The sequence below is a fragment of the Lagopus leucura genome, unplaced genomic scaffold (assembly GCF_019238085.1).
Source record: "Lagopus leucura isolate 7727_CA_CO unplaced genomic scaffold, USGS_WTPT01 Super-Scaffold_100157, whole genome shotgun sequence".
NCBI lineage: Eukaryota > Metazoa > Chordata > Aves > Galliformes > Phasianidae > Lagopus > Lagopus leucura.
Window position 1 is genome coordinate 34944195 of NW_024962334.1, and position 11177 is coordinate 34955371.

Here is an 11177-nt window from a genome sequence, read left to right on the forward strand (position 1 = left end):
GCAAAAAAATAGAAGTCATCTGAAGTATTTTCAAAAAGGCAACCTTTTTGTGTAAAGATTAAACTTAATAGAAAACTGTGCTATCTCAGTGTGAAGTCAGAGCTGCGGAAGCATTTATTTCTAGTGGAAGTACTGGCTTCAGTTTCTTCCAGTTTACATTACTTATTCTCATTTTGGCTTGGACTGTCACTTCTGCTGCTTGCTTCCCTGACAAACTGAGTCAAGGAATTGAGCTGAGCTTAAAAATGTGCTCTTGTGCTTTTTTTTTCTTTTTAAATTTTTGCTGGGGGGCTGCTTGTTTGCATGTTTCCATTTATTTCAGCTGATTTCAACTAGTGTTATTTTGTAGAATGAATTTGCCATTAAGCTACATTATGCCATAATGTCTCTACCAGAAAAGTGGTTAGAAATATAAATAGAGGATTGTAAGGCAGCTTTTCCACTGTAAAAAAAAGCTTATGAAAATACACTGTCAGCACAGCAGGTAAAGCAGAGGAAACTGAGATGGTCCAATGACACATTCACTTTGTTTGATGAATGATCTATTCTTTGTTGTTGAAGTATTGTCATTTTTAATGTGTAGTTCAGAGCTTTCCATCTCTTTCCAAAATTCCACTTAAAATGCTACAATTTGTGATTCTTTTTTTGAACTAGCCTCTTCAAAGTGATTTAGATCACTGAATGCAGTGATTCTTATAGAACCCTTCTCTTCTAGAAAACTAAATTATCCTACAGGATGTTATTCCAAGGTATCTCTTACAACATGTCTAGTTCAAACAATCCAAGAACAAACTGCATATGAAGTTCCAAAACGCAGTGTAAGATTTTGTCTTACACTCTGACAGAATAGCAGAAATACTGTAACAAAAGTTACAGTATTTATATCTGTTTGATAAGATGATTTCAAAAAAGAGACTGTTTTGTTTGTTTTTTTCCTCAAAGAAAGGATCCTCAAAATCCTGCATATTACATGAGGTATGACACAGAGGTTGATCACACAACTACAGATGTGCTGCAAACACATCTGGTGGTTTTGGTTCATAATAATTTTAAATCTATAGAATAGTTCTAATATATGAAAATGTTCTTTATCCAAGTATCAGTTAAAATGTTTGCTGTATGTTATAGCAAAACTTGCTGAGTATTCTTGCGTGTACTAAACACTGGATAAGTAAATAGCGTAATGGGAGTGAATTGGATTTCTTGCATCTGTATCACTGAGCATGTGCCCATAAACTTTGTTGAAACAGGGTCAGATTTCATAAAACACACAGGTCTGAGACAATATCAATGAAAATGAGACTTCCTGTGTTGTTTCATTTGTATTCCTAGAGTTCCTTGTACTCAAAACTTCAGTACAACCAGAATAATGTCCATTCCTAAAGCATGTTTGTTTTCTTGAGCCTGTTCAAAATCCTTTCCCATAACCCTTATATCTTACAGTAACTATGTCTCCTGTAATTTAATCTTCACCGAACTGGTAACAGATTTTTTCATTGCCTTCACTCTTGATGTATTTTTTCGTTTTCTATACAGAATCTCTAAATGCCCTAGAGGACAAAGACCTTGATGCTTTAATGGCTGACCTTGTAGCAGACATAAATGAAGTTGAACAGAGAACTTTACAAGCCCAGATAACTTCTTCTGGCAACCAGCAAAGTGTGGCCACTCAGCCTCCAACAGGCATGGATAATGACTTTTATAGTAAATTAAGTCCCTGTGCTACCATTACGAGACAGTTTAAGAATGACTTGCCCCCTCCACCTCCAGCCCTCGATTTAGACCTTCCACCACCACCACCACCACCTCCTCCCGAGCCACTCAGCCAGGTAAGTCTGAGAGGAATCTTGTTGCAAGAGCTCAGTAACTTGTAATTTTAGAATTGGATTTGCATTGGAACAACTGTGGGTATCCAGTAAAATCCATGTGTAAGTATCTTAACTAGAGTCTACACTAACAAAACAGCTATGAATTCTTTTATTGTGAGTGTGGCAGTTTCTGCCAGTTCCTGGACATACTGCCCATTCCTTTTGCATTTCTAATAGCCATTCTAATAGCCCAAGACAGACCTTAATCATTGGAAATGGTTCACTATAGTGAAAGATTTTTACTGATTTATTTTTTTTTTAATAAGTATTAAAAAAATCAGTTTTGTCAGTTAGTGATGATCAGTTGTAATGTGATGATCAGTTAGTAATGGAGTGTTTCACTTTGACATCAGTGCAAAGGATGGCCAAATATCCCATCATTTTGTGAAGCTATCACTTTGTTTACTGCAGTAAATGCTAGTTACTGATGAGAAGGTTCTGTGGATGTTTCCCTTAGCAGTTGCTGAAATTATCAGTGAGTGCTACTTATAGACATTTGACTTAGTGATATGCTAAAATTTCAGTTATCACAACTTCCTCCATGTTTGTTTTTCTTGCAAACCAGTTTTAATAACTGAAGTCACGCATGGCATATCTAGTACAAGTATTTAAAGTTCAATTCTTTGACATGAGATTGTGGATAGGGAGATAAGAATTTACCCTTTCAGTCCTGCAGGGAGACTGTGTGTGTTAGAAGAGTGATGCAGTCCAAAAAATATGAGTCTGAAATCCTGAAAAGTCTTAAAGTGTCTCTTTGAGTATTCGTGAGCACATAAAATAAGGTGGAGAGGAGTTGTTTACACTTAGGGAATGGAAAGGTTTTAGGGAGAGTGAAAGGTACTCTGTCAGCTGGCGCAGAACTGTACCAGTCAGTTTTACCTAAAACCGTGGGCAATTCATTGCAGCTTAAAAGCCTACACAAACTGAGTATGAATTAGCTCATTATCACTGCTGCCTCTGCTTTTAGCACAATACAGAAAAAAAAAAAAAGCAAAAGAATCAGAAAATTTTTTAGGAAGAGGACCTTGTTGATTATACTGGATAAAGTTTCATCTTATGTACAGGACTTTTTAGTGCTTGGTGAGAGGAATGAAAACTGTAAACATGGGAGGATCTTCACCATTTCTCTGTCTCGAAGATAATAGTTAACTTCTGATCTTAAAGGAGAATCAACATTTATAAGAACAACAACTAGACTTAATTCAGAGGCTGAAATCTTTTATTTAGCTATTATTATTATTATTATTATTATTATTTTATATTTATTTAACTATTATTGATACAGAAGAGATTCTGTCAAGACAAGCTCTGTCCATTGTATTACAAATATATCCCCATCTTGGTTTAGACTGGTGACCTTTAGGGAAGTACCAAATTTCTGAATAGTCTGATTTGGGAGCTGAGCAAGTATGATCTGAAAGGGTGCTTGGTTAGGAGAGCTAAAGACTGGCCAAACTGACAGGCTCAAGGAGTAATAAATGGCTGGTGACAAGTGGGATCAACTGTGGAGCTTGTCCTGTTTAACATTTTTGTCTGTGAGCTGCTTGACACCATCAAGAATCATCTGCAGGTGCTCCCACTGGAAAGGAGTTGATGCCCTTCAGCTGCCAGATTGGAAATGGAAAGTGAGCTGAGGTAGAAGGAGCATGGCCAGCAGACAGAGGGAGTCATGATTTGTTTCTTTTGGCACTAGAGTGAAGCCACACCTGGAATACTGTAGCCCATTGTGATTGTGAGCATCTCCAGCAGAGATGCTCCTGGAACTTTAATGAGGATGTGAAGTGATGAGGTCATACTGATAGAGCTGTGCTTGTTGAGTCTGGCAGAGGGGGGATAGGGAGTGGTGTAGTGACAACCTGAAATACCTGAAGAGAGCTACAAAGCTGGTGGAGCCAAATTCCTTCACAGCAATGGGAGACTGTATAACAAGGGGTAAAAGCTATGTTTTGTTGCTTTGTAGCTTCAGACAGGGCATTAGGACTTTTTTCATTCTAAGTGCTGGTGTAGGACTGAAACAGGTTACCCAAAGAGTTTATTGGTTCTCCATCTTTGGACTTTTTTGCTGAGCAAAGCCATAGCTGACCTGATATAATGTTGGTAACACTCATGCTTTGATCTGGGAGTCGAACTACAGACCTCCAGTGCTCTCTTCCACTGACACTTGCATGATGTGTTTTAGAGGTCACTGAAATCAACTGTGCTGTGCTGTTCCGTTCCTTCCGTGTTGTATTGAGCTCAGCTTTTACAGAGTCAGGTCCCAGGTTGCTCTGCTGAAGCTTGTTTTCATAGCTGTTATCCTGTGTAACCTAAGGGTCAAACAAGATTTCTTGACTGAAAAGAGGTTACACTTGCTGAACACAACTGGAATTTTAAATGCACAAGTGCAGCTGAAACTCACCTCTGTCTTTCTCAGTTAAAATGTTACTCTGGGACTGTGTACTGAGTTGAATCTCTAGTAGCATCTCCTGGTCTCTTTTCAGGTACAGGAGGAGGGCAGAGAAGGATGAGAACAGGAAACAGAGGCATTTCTAAGGAATCTCTCTGCAATATTGGTTTTCCTCATTAAGGCACTGAATCTGCTTTCTGTTGCAGTTCTTGCCTCATTTTCTGGTACAGATTGTGTTGAAATACTGATGTTGTTCCTGCTGTATGGCTTGCTGTCCATGCAGAAAATTACCTATAGGGCTATTACACAAGCTATAACGTGAATGATGGAGGTTATAACCATTTAAAATAAGTGTGAAAAGACCTGATTTCAAATTAGTATTTACTGTCTTTGTTAATGAGTATTTTTTTTTGACATTATATTTCTGCTCCACAGAATGATATGCCACTGTAAATGGAAAATTTTGTTTCATCAAAATCCACGTCTAGCCAGGATTCTTGATAGGTGGTTCCTGAACAAATGAAGACTTGACATTTTGTTATGGTTTTGTGTAGTCAAATGAGCAGTATTAATTATTCCCATTACGTCTGTGATACTAAGGCTCTATTCTATAACCTTTTACTGTGACACAATTAAAAGTATACCATTTCTTTCAAAGAAATGGAGAGCTGTCTCATGAGTTTCCATCAACTCTGACGTTTATTTTTAGAATTGTCTGTAAGCTAAATAAAGCTTCTACATTTGTATGTAGAACGTGATATTATCTGGATAACTTTTATGTGTTTCTATTTGAAGATCCAGAAAACACTGTGACAACATTGCAGAGGGAGAATAAAACTTCTAACCTGTCGAAGCATTTCTTTAAAAGTGCTACAATTTTTATCTGGTAGCTTATTTACTTTATATAACTTTCTTTATATTGAAAAAGATGAAGGTTGTGAAAGTTCCTCACCTCAGATGAGAAGTCTGTTTGTTGCACAGATTTGTACAGTGTGTGAATTCAGTTCTGTACAGGTCACATGCAAGAGAAACCTGAATTATACCTGCCTAAATTTATCAGCAGAAAGTCTACCTGCATGGTGCTTGGACTACTTTAGTTAAGATGCTTTTCCTGCTTCTTGCAGGGTAGTGTTTCTGAGATGGTAAGAGGAAGACCACAGTGCAAAAGGCTGTTTACAATTCCCCCTTCTGAACAGTGGAAGAACTGTGGAAGCCATTTCTATCCAACGGTTTCAGTTCAACCACAGAAGCTAGTTTGGGATTCTTGAAATTTCAGCATCTCTGAACTGTAGGAGTGCAGATTTTCATGCCCTTGGAGAGGAAAAGACATATGTGAATTCTTTGCCTGGCATTCATAGTGGAGGATTTGGCAACAGTAAAGAGTCCTGAAGCTCTCTTTCAGGTTGCACATCTTATCTTATGTTTCTGATATCTTATGGAATATTAGGGGAATCAGTGATAAAATAAACAATCTTTAATGCATCAAGAGGGGTGTCAGTCAGGACACATAGAACAGTCCCATTTTCAAGCATTCCTGTATCATTTGAGGAACAGCTCATTTAAGGGTGCTATGACTAGAAAACTAAATGGAGAACTGCACTTATAAGTCACAGCTTTGGTGGGAGGATTTTAATTCAAGAAAATTGGGAATTCCCCATAACTATGCAATTTCTCATGGTTTTCCTTATGTTCTGGATACAAATAACAGGAAACAACTCTTTTCAGGTGTATATAAATTGCTGGCCTTACTTAACAAGTATAGGAATTATTTTGTGTCTTTTCAGGAAGAACAAGAGGCACGAGCTAAAGCTGACAAAATTAAACTTGCATTGGAGAAGCTGAAGGAAGCTAAAATTAAAAAGGTGAGCCTTAAAATAGTGAAATAAGAGCTACCAATTATCTGTTATCATTGTTCTCAATAATGAAGATCTTAGTAAAAGCCATTAGGCTTTTTTATATTTTGTCTTGAACTTGAGACATCAACAAATATTCTGTGGAACTCTTTCCTGTACTGAGGTCTGTGAGAATACTACCTCTGGGGGACTTATTTCTAAGAGGACCAACCTTCCCCTTCTCATCCCCCAGTGTCGGGGCAAAGCCCACAGTCCTGAAAGATTGCTTTAGAGAAAGTGGAAGGTATATAAAAGCATTGCTTACTCAGGCTGTGCTGATTCCAAAAGTATTAAGCTTCTCTTCTAGACTGGATATGGTTTTAGCTAATCTCAGTTAAATTAGTGAGGATCTTCTTGCTAAATCATTTCATGGCAGTGCAGTAATGTACAAAAATTTGCTCCAGACTAATTAGTTAAAAGCATTCAGCCTATGTCTTTGCAGCACCGAGTATCATGTAAATATACCTACTCGTCCTAAGCTATTGTTACAGGTAAACTCAACAGAAGCTGCAGGTGTTCAGTGGCTTTGAAAAATGGATGTAAAGGAAAAACAGGCATGGCCTTTCAGTCTTGCTCAAGTAGGAGGTGTGAATCATAGATCAGAGCCAGAAGGCTTTTGAAGAAGAATTGAAGCTTCCAGTAAATTTGAGGGTGTCCATCTTTAAGATGATTTCCACAGAACACCATACACCTGTGCACATTGTGCTACTTCTGAAGCAGCGTACTGGGGGAATTTAATCAGGGTTGTCTTTTAGATCTGTAACAAATGCTGGTCACCTTTTCCTCGCAGTACTTGCAATTTTCCTTGGCAAAAAACATTTGAAACATTTTTTTTTTTACTTTTTTTTTTTTTTTTTTTTTTTTTTCCCACAGACTGGATTTGGAAATGTTGGGTGGAACTTAGACCTAATCTTCTTGTGGCCATTTCCTCGCTAAGCTGAAATTTCTGTCAGTTCTGAATTCTCAGTTACCTAAATAGTTGTCAAGAAATCTAGTTTTCTCTGTTCTACGAAAAATTGGAAGCTGCCTACATATTTCTGTCTGCAGTCAACTATAACTAGATAAAATACCCTTTTTTTATCCCAGACACATTTTAGATCATGCATGTACAGCATTTCTTTTTCTGAATCATCTGAGCTGTGGCTCAGTTGCTTAGCTTAGAGAAAATACTTAGAAGGGCTAGAATCAAAGCAAGTTCACTTTTTTGTTATATTTGCTTTCACTTTTCAGATACAATGTAGATTTTTTTTCTTGAGAATCCTACCTCTCTGCTTCTGTGTCAGCTTTAAAAGAGATTCTGTGGCCTCAAAGCCTCTCATACCCCCTTTTTAAAAGGAGCTATTTAAGCAAGATGCTGCGGAAAAGTCCTCCCAACTCACCACTTTAGTTCCAGGTTCTCTGTACAGATCCTGCAGACAATTGTTATTCTACTTTCAGTACTAATGGAATATTTGAAGTACTTTGTAGTATATTTGCAGTGCTTTATCAGGTTTTACATACTTCAGCATTTTCTTGTGTTGTTCCTCTCTGCAAAGATGCACACAGTTTCTTGTTTAACAATTGCTTGACAATATAAAGGGACAATGAATGTCTTTCAGCCAATGTAACAAACTAATCTATATTTGCTTATTATTGATTTCAGGTTAGTCAGTTGGCAGTTGGAAAAATTTGTTCTTCTCATGTAAAACTGAATTATATCTTTCCATACTAGTAGCTTTCATTAAAGACTCTGTGTCCTTTTCTATATGGGTTTCCTATCAAGCATTTTCCTTAATTAGAGATACAGTAGATTTAGAAAAGAGATTAACTTCTGCTTTTTCTCCATAGCAATTTCACCTTTCGTGTAGCAATGCACAGGGTAAAGTTCAATTTCCTTTTTTTGAGAAAAGATCTTTATTTTGGTGGCAATATAATGTCAGAGCTTCCAATCTGTTTTATTCTCTGGTCTCACTGTGCCACAGGATGCCTTTGAACCAGTAATAACCTTCAGCCTTAATCTTTCTTATATGCATTAGCAGATTCAAGTTAGCCCGTTATTTGCTTCTGAAATTAACCGAGCCTTCTGTGACTCTGTCCTCAGCTTGTTGTCAAGGTGCACATGTATGATAACAGCACAAAGTCACTCATGGTGGATGAACGCCAGGTGACACGGGATGTTTTAGACAATCTCTTTGAGAAAACCCATTGTGACTGCAGTGTGGACTGGTGTCTGTATGAAGTCTATCCAGAGCTGCAGATTGGTAAGTGGTGTAGCAGTAGGGTTATTTTTGAGCATATATTAAGTAGATACATTGCATCTTATGCTAATTTTGAAATGTAATAATATTTCTTCTGCCTGTGTGTCTGCTGATATGGAAAATCCTAATCTAGAAGCTGAAGGAGGATGCAGGAATACACCATTCTTACTCTAAAATCAAGCCTTCCATTTGTCAGTGGTGCAGGCTGCAGATGGCTTCTCACTCAGCACTATTTCCACTGTTCAGATTTACACAATCTGAAAGGATCACCTGAATTTTACAGTGTTTGTTTGGGAGTGACAGACCCAAACACACAACCACTCAATTCTACTCTGTAGAGAATTCTGTCTCTGAAGAGAAAATGCAGTGCTGAAGTGCTGTCAACAGACTGCTACATACCAAACAAACAAACACTGTCATTAAACAAAACTCAGAAGCATTTCAGTCATCTCTGGTGTTTTTCACTTCTGATGGTCCTTTTTTTAAGCATTGTTGTGAACAGAATATTGCTCTTCTTTGGGGGTGTTGCTCTGCTGATGATACCTTATGATTTAGGGAGTAACTACCCAGCCCTCTGGGTTCCTAACAGACAGCTGTGCAAAGCATGCACATTATCAGTTGCGAAATAAGGAGTTTTGTTTCAAAAAGACTTCAGTGTTTGATCAAGAATGGAGTATTCTCTCACTGTAAGTTAATTCAGAATTTTTTATTGTCTAGGCTTGAAGGTATTTACATCAAAAGAAAATAGAAAATTGCCACAACTTTCTTTAAGAGTAGCATTCAATAGAGAAACTGGAAATTGTCAAACAGGCTCTAGCATTCTTGGTTTACAGACTCACAGCAAGTATACAAAAATACACAAAGAAAGGTGAATATCAATATTGCAATTCAACAGAACCCCAGGAAAGATCAACCTGCTGAACTAAAGCAAAGAAATATAAAAATAGCTGGAAAAAGCCTGACTGCTCATGAGCAAGGAGGTACTCCTCTGCTTGTAAGAACAAAAGAGGCAGTAGCTGCCTGTCTGTTCTTTCTACTCCATTAAGATGATGCATGAAGATTGCTGCATTCTTTTGTACCAGCCTATCTTAATAAAGAAAAGACTGGAGGTGGCATTAGACCCTAGAGGTGTCACAAATGTCACTGTGAATAGTTTTAAAGTGCTTTCTTATCTTAGACAGTTGCTTCCTCTGGTATTTTGTAACCTGGAAAAATATGTCTGAGTGTTAAGATGACGACATATATTATTGTATTTATGTTATGAATATTACAGAGAATGCACAGGGGTGTATTCATGGTCTTGATAGACATTTTTTTAAATTCCTCATCACACAGTTATAACCAGAGATACCAGGGAGAGCAAGTGTTACAAACATTGAAGTGAAAAGACCTTTTCTTTAAAAGTAAAAATTGATATTGCTTTAATCCCTGCTAAATCTGGTGCTTTGTGCTCTATTAATACAATAAAGAGTTGTTCTCATAATGAGTAAAAACTATTCTAAAATCCAGGACAGAAGAAGAGTAGGAAAAGAAATAAATCAGTAGTTTGGAAAAAGTCTGTGAACTGCTGAGGCAGAGGCCTCTCACCAGTTCCAAATGAACTGGGAATGAAGCCTTTCTGTTTGCAATTAGAGAATTTCCATACGGGTGCAATGGTACGCATTCTTTTTTCTGCTTCCACTGTATAACAAAGTTAGTGTTAAATAAGGAAAAAATGATAAAAGTATAAATCCCCCCCACCTTATTCCTTCTATTTGCCTCTCTTTGGTACTCCCAGTGCAATCACAGCAGGTGAGTAAGTTCTCTGTTATGACTTAGAATCATTTTGCAGTTTTCCTGTAAGACGTCTACCCTTCAAAAGGTTACTTGTGTTTAAAATCTGTAATAACTAATGCCTCTATTTTAATATATATTTAATGTATTGTATTATGTAATGTACATACATGTTGTATATTTAATAAATTTATTAAGTATACAAGCATTTTATATATTGCAGAAATATCAGTTGTTGAAGTACTGTGGTTGCTTTTGTGCTAACAATTGTGTACTTGTGAACTGGCCCTGAAACCAATCCCAATTTGTGATTTTTTTAATTCACAAAATTTAGTCACGCTGGGGCATACTGACCTCTTTTCCAAAGTAGAAGGAAATACTACTGAAAGTCTATAAAATATACGCTATCTCCTCTTACACTGTGCCAGCCAGTCTAGGCCATTGAAATATGTAATCATCAAAGACCGCTGATGTGGGGATACAGTTGTTCTCAGGGAACTCCAACTTAAAAAATGAGAGCTGGTTGAATTCACTGCCCGAATACTGAATTTATAGAAAAATGCAATTTGAGTCCTTTCAAAATTACCTGTCAAATTATGCTGAATTCCTTTTCCTTCCGAAGGGCTTTCTGTGTCTGTTCAGTTGCTTTATATGTGAAACCCTGGAAGGAGAGATCAAATATTACCTAACCTCAGCTTGGCTGGTGGCTTTTCTGGGTGGAGGCCCTGAGTTCAGATCAGTTCAAGAAGGGAGAGATCTGACGGTATGTCATACATCTCCAATAGATTACTGCTGAGATGCTGAGTGAAACAGAAGATCTTCACATCAGTTTGTACTCTGCCTTTCTACTTCCTTTGTTTTGACACTTGTTTTTAACACAGTTGCCTGAAACAAAAGATTTCAGTTTTAGCACATCAAATTTTTTTCTGGTGACAGAAAGCTTTCTTTTTTTATTTTATTTTATTTTATTTTATTTTATTTTATTTTATTTTATTTTATTTTATTTTATTTTATTTTATTT

The 11177-nt window shown here is 37.1% G+C and overlaps 1 protein-coding gene across 2 annotated transcripts in view; it reads left to right on the forward strand.

Moving 5' to 3' along the window:
- The window catches only part of LOC122189269 (amyloid beta precursor protein binding family B member 1 interacting protein), a 59420-nt gene that overhangs the window by 15287 nt on the left and 32956 nt on the right, over nucleotides 1-11177 (forward strand). For both annotated transcript variants that reach the window (XM_042888240.1, XM_042888241.1), the window contains exons 4-6: nucleotides 1537-1829; nucleotides 6039-6116; nucleotides 8227-8386. In XM_042888240.1, coding sequence (XP_042744174.1) covers nucleotides 1537-1829; nucleotides 6039-6116; nucleotides 8227-8386 — 531 coding nt within the window. The remainder of the gene's footprint in view (nucleotides 1-1536; nucleotides 1830-6038; nucleotides 6117-8226; nucleotides 8387-11177) is intronic.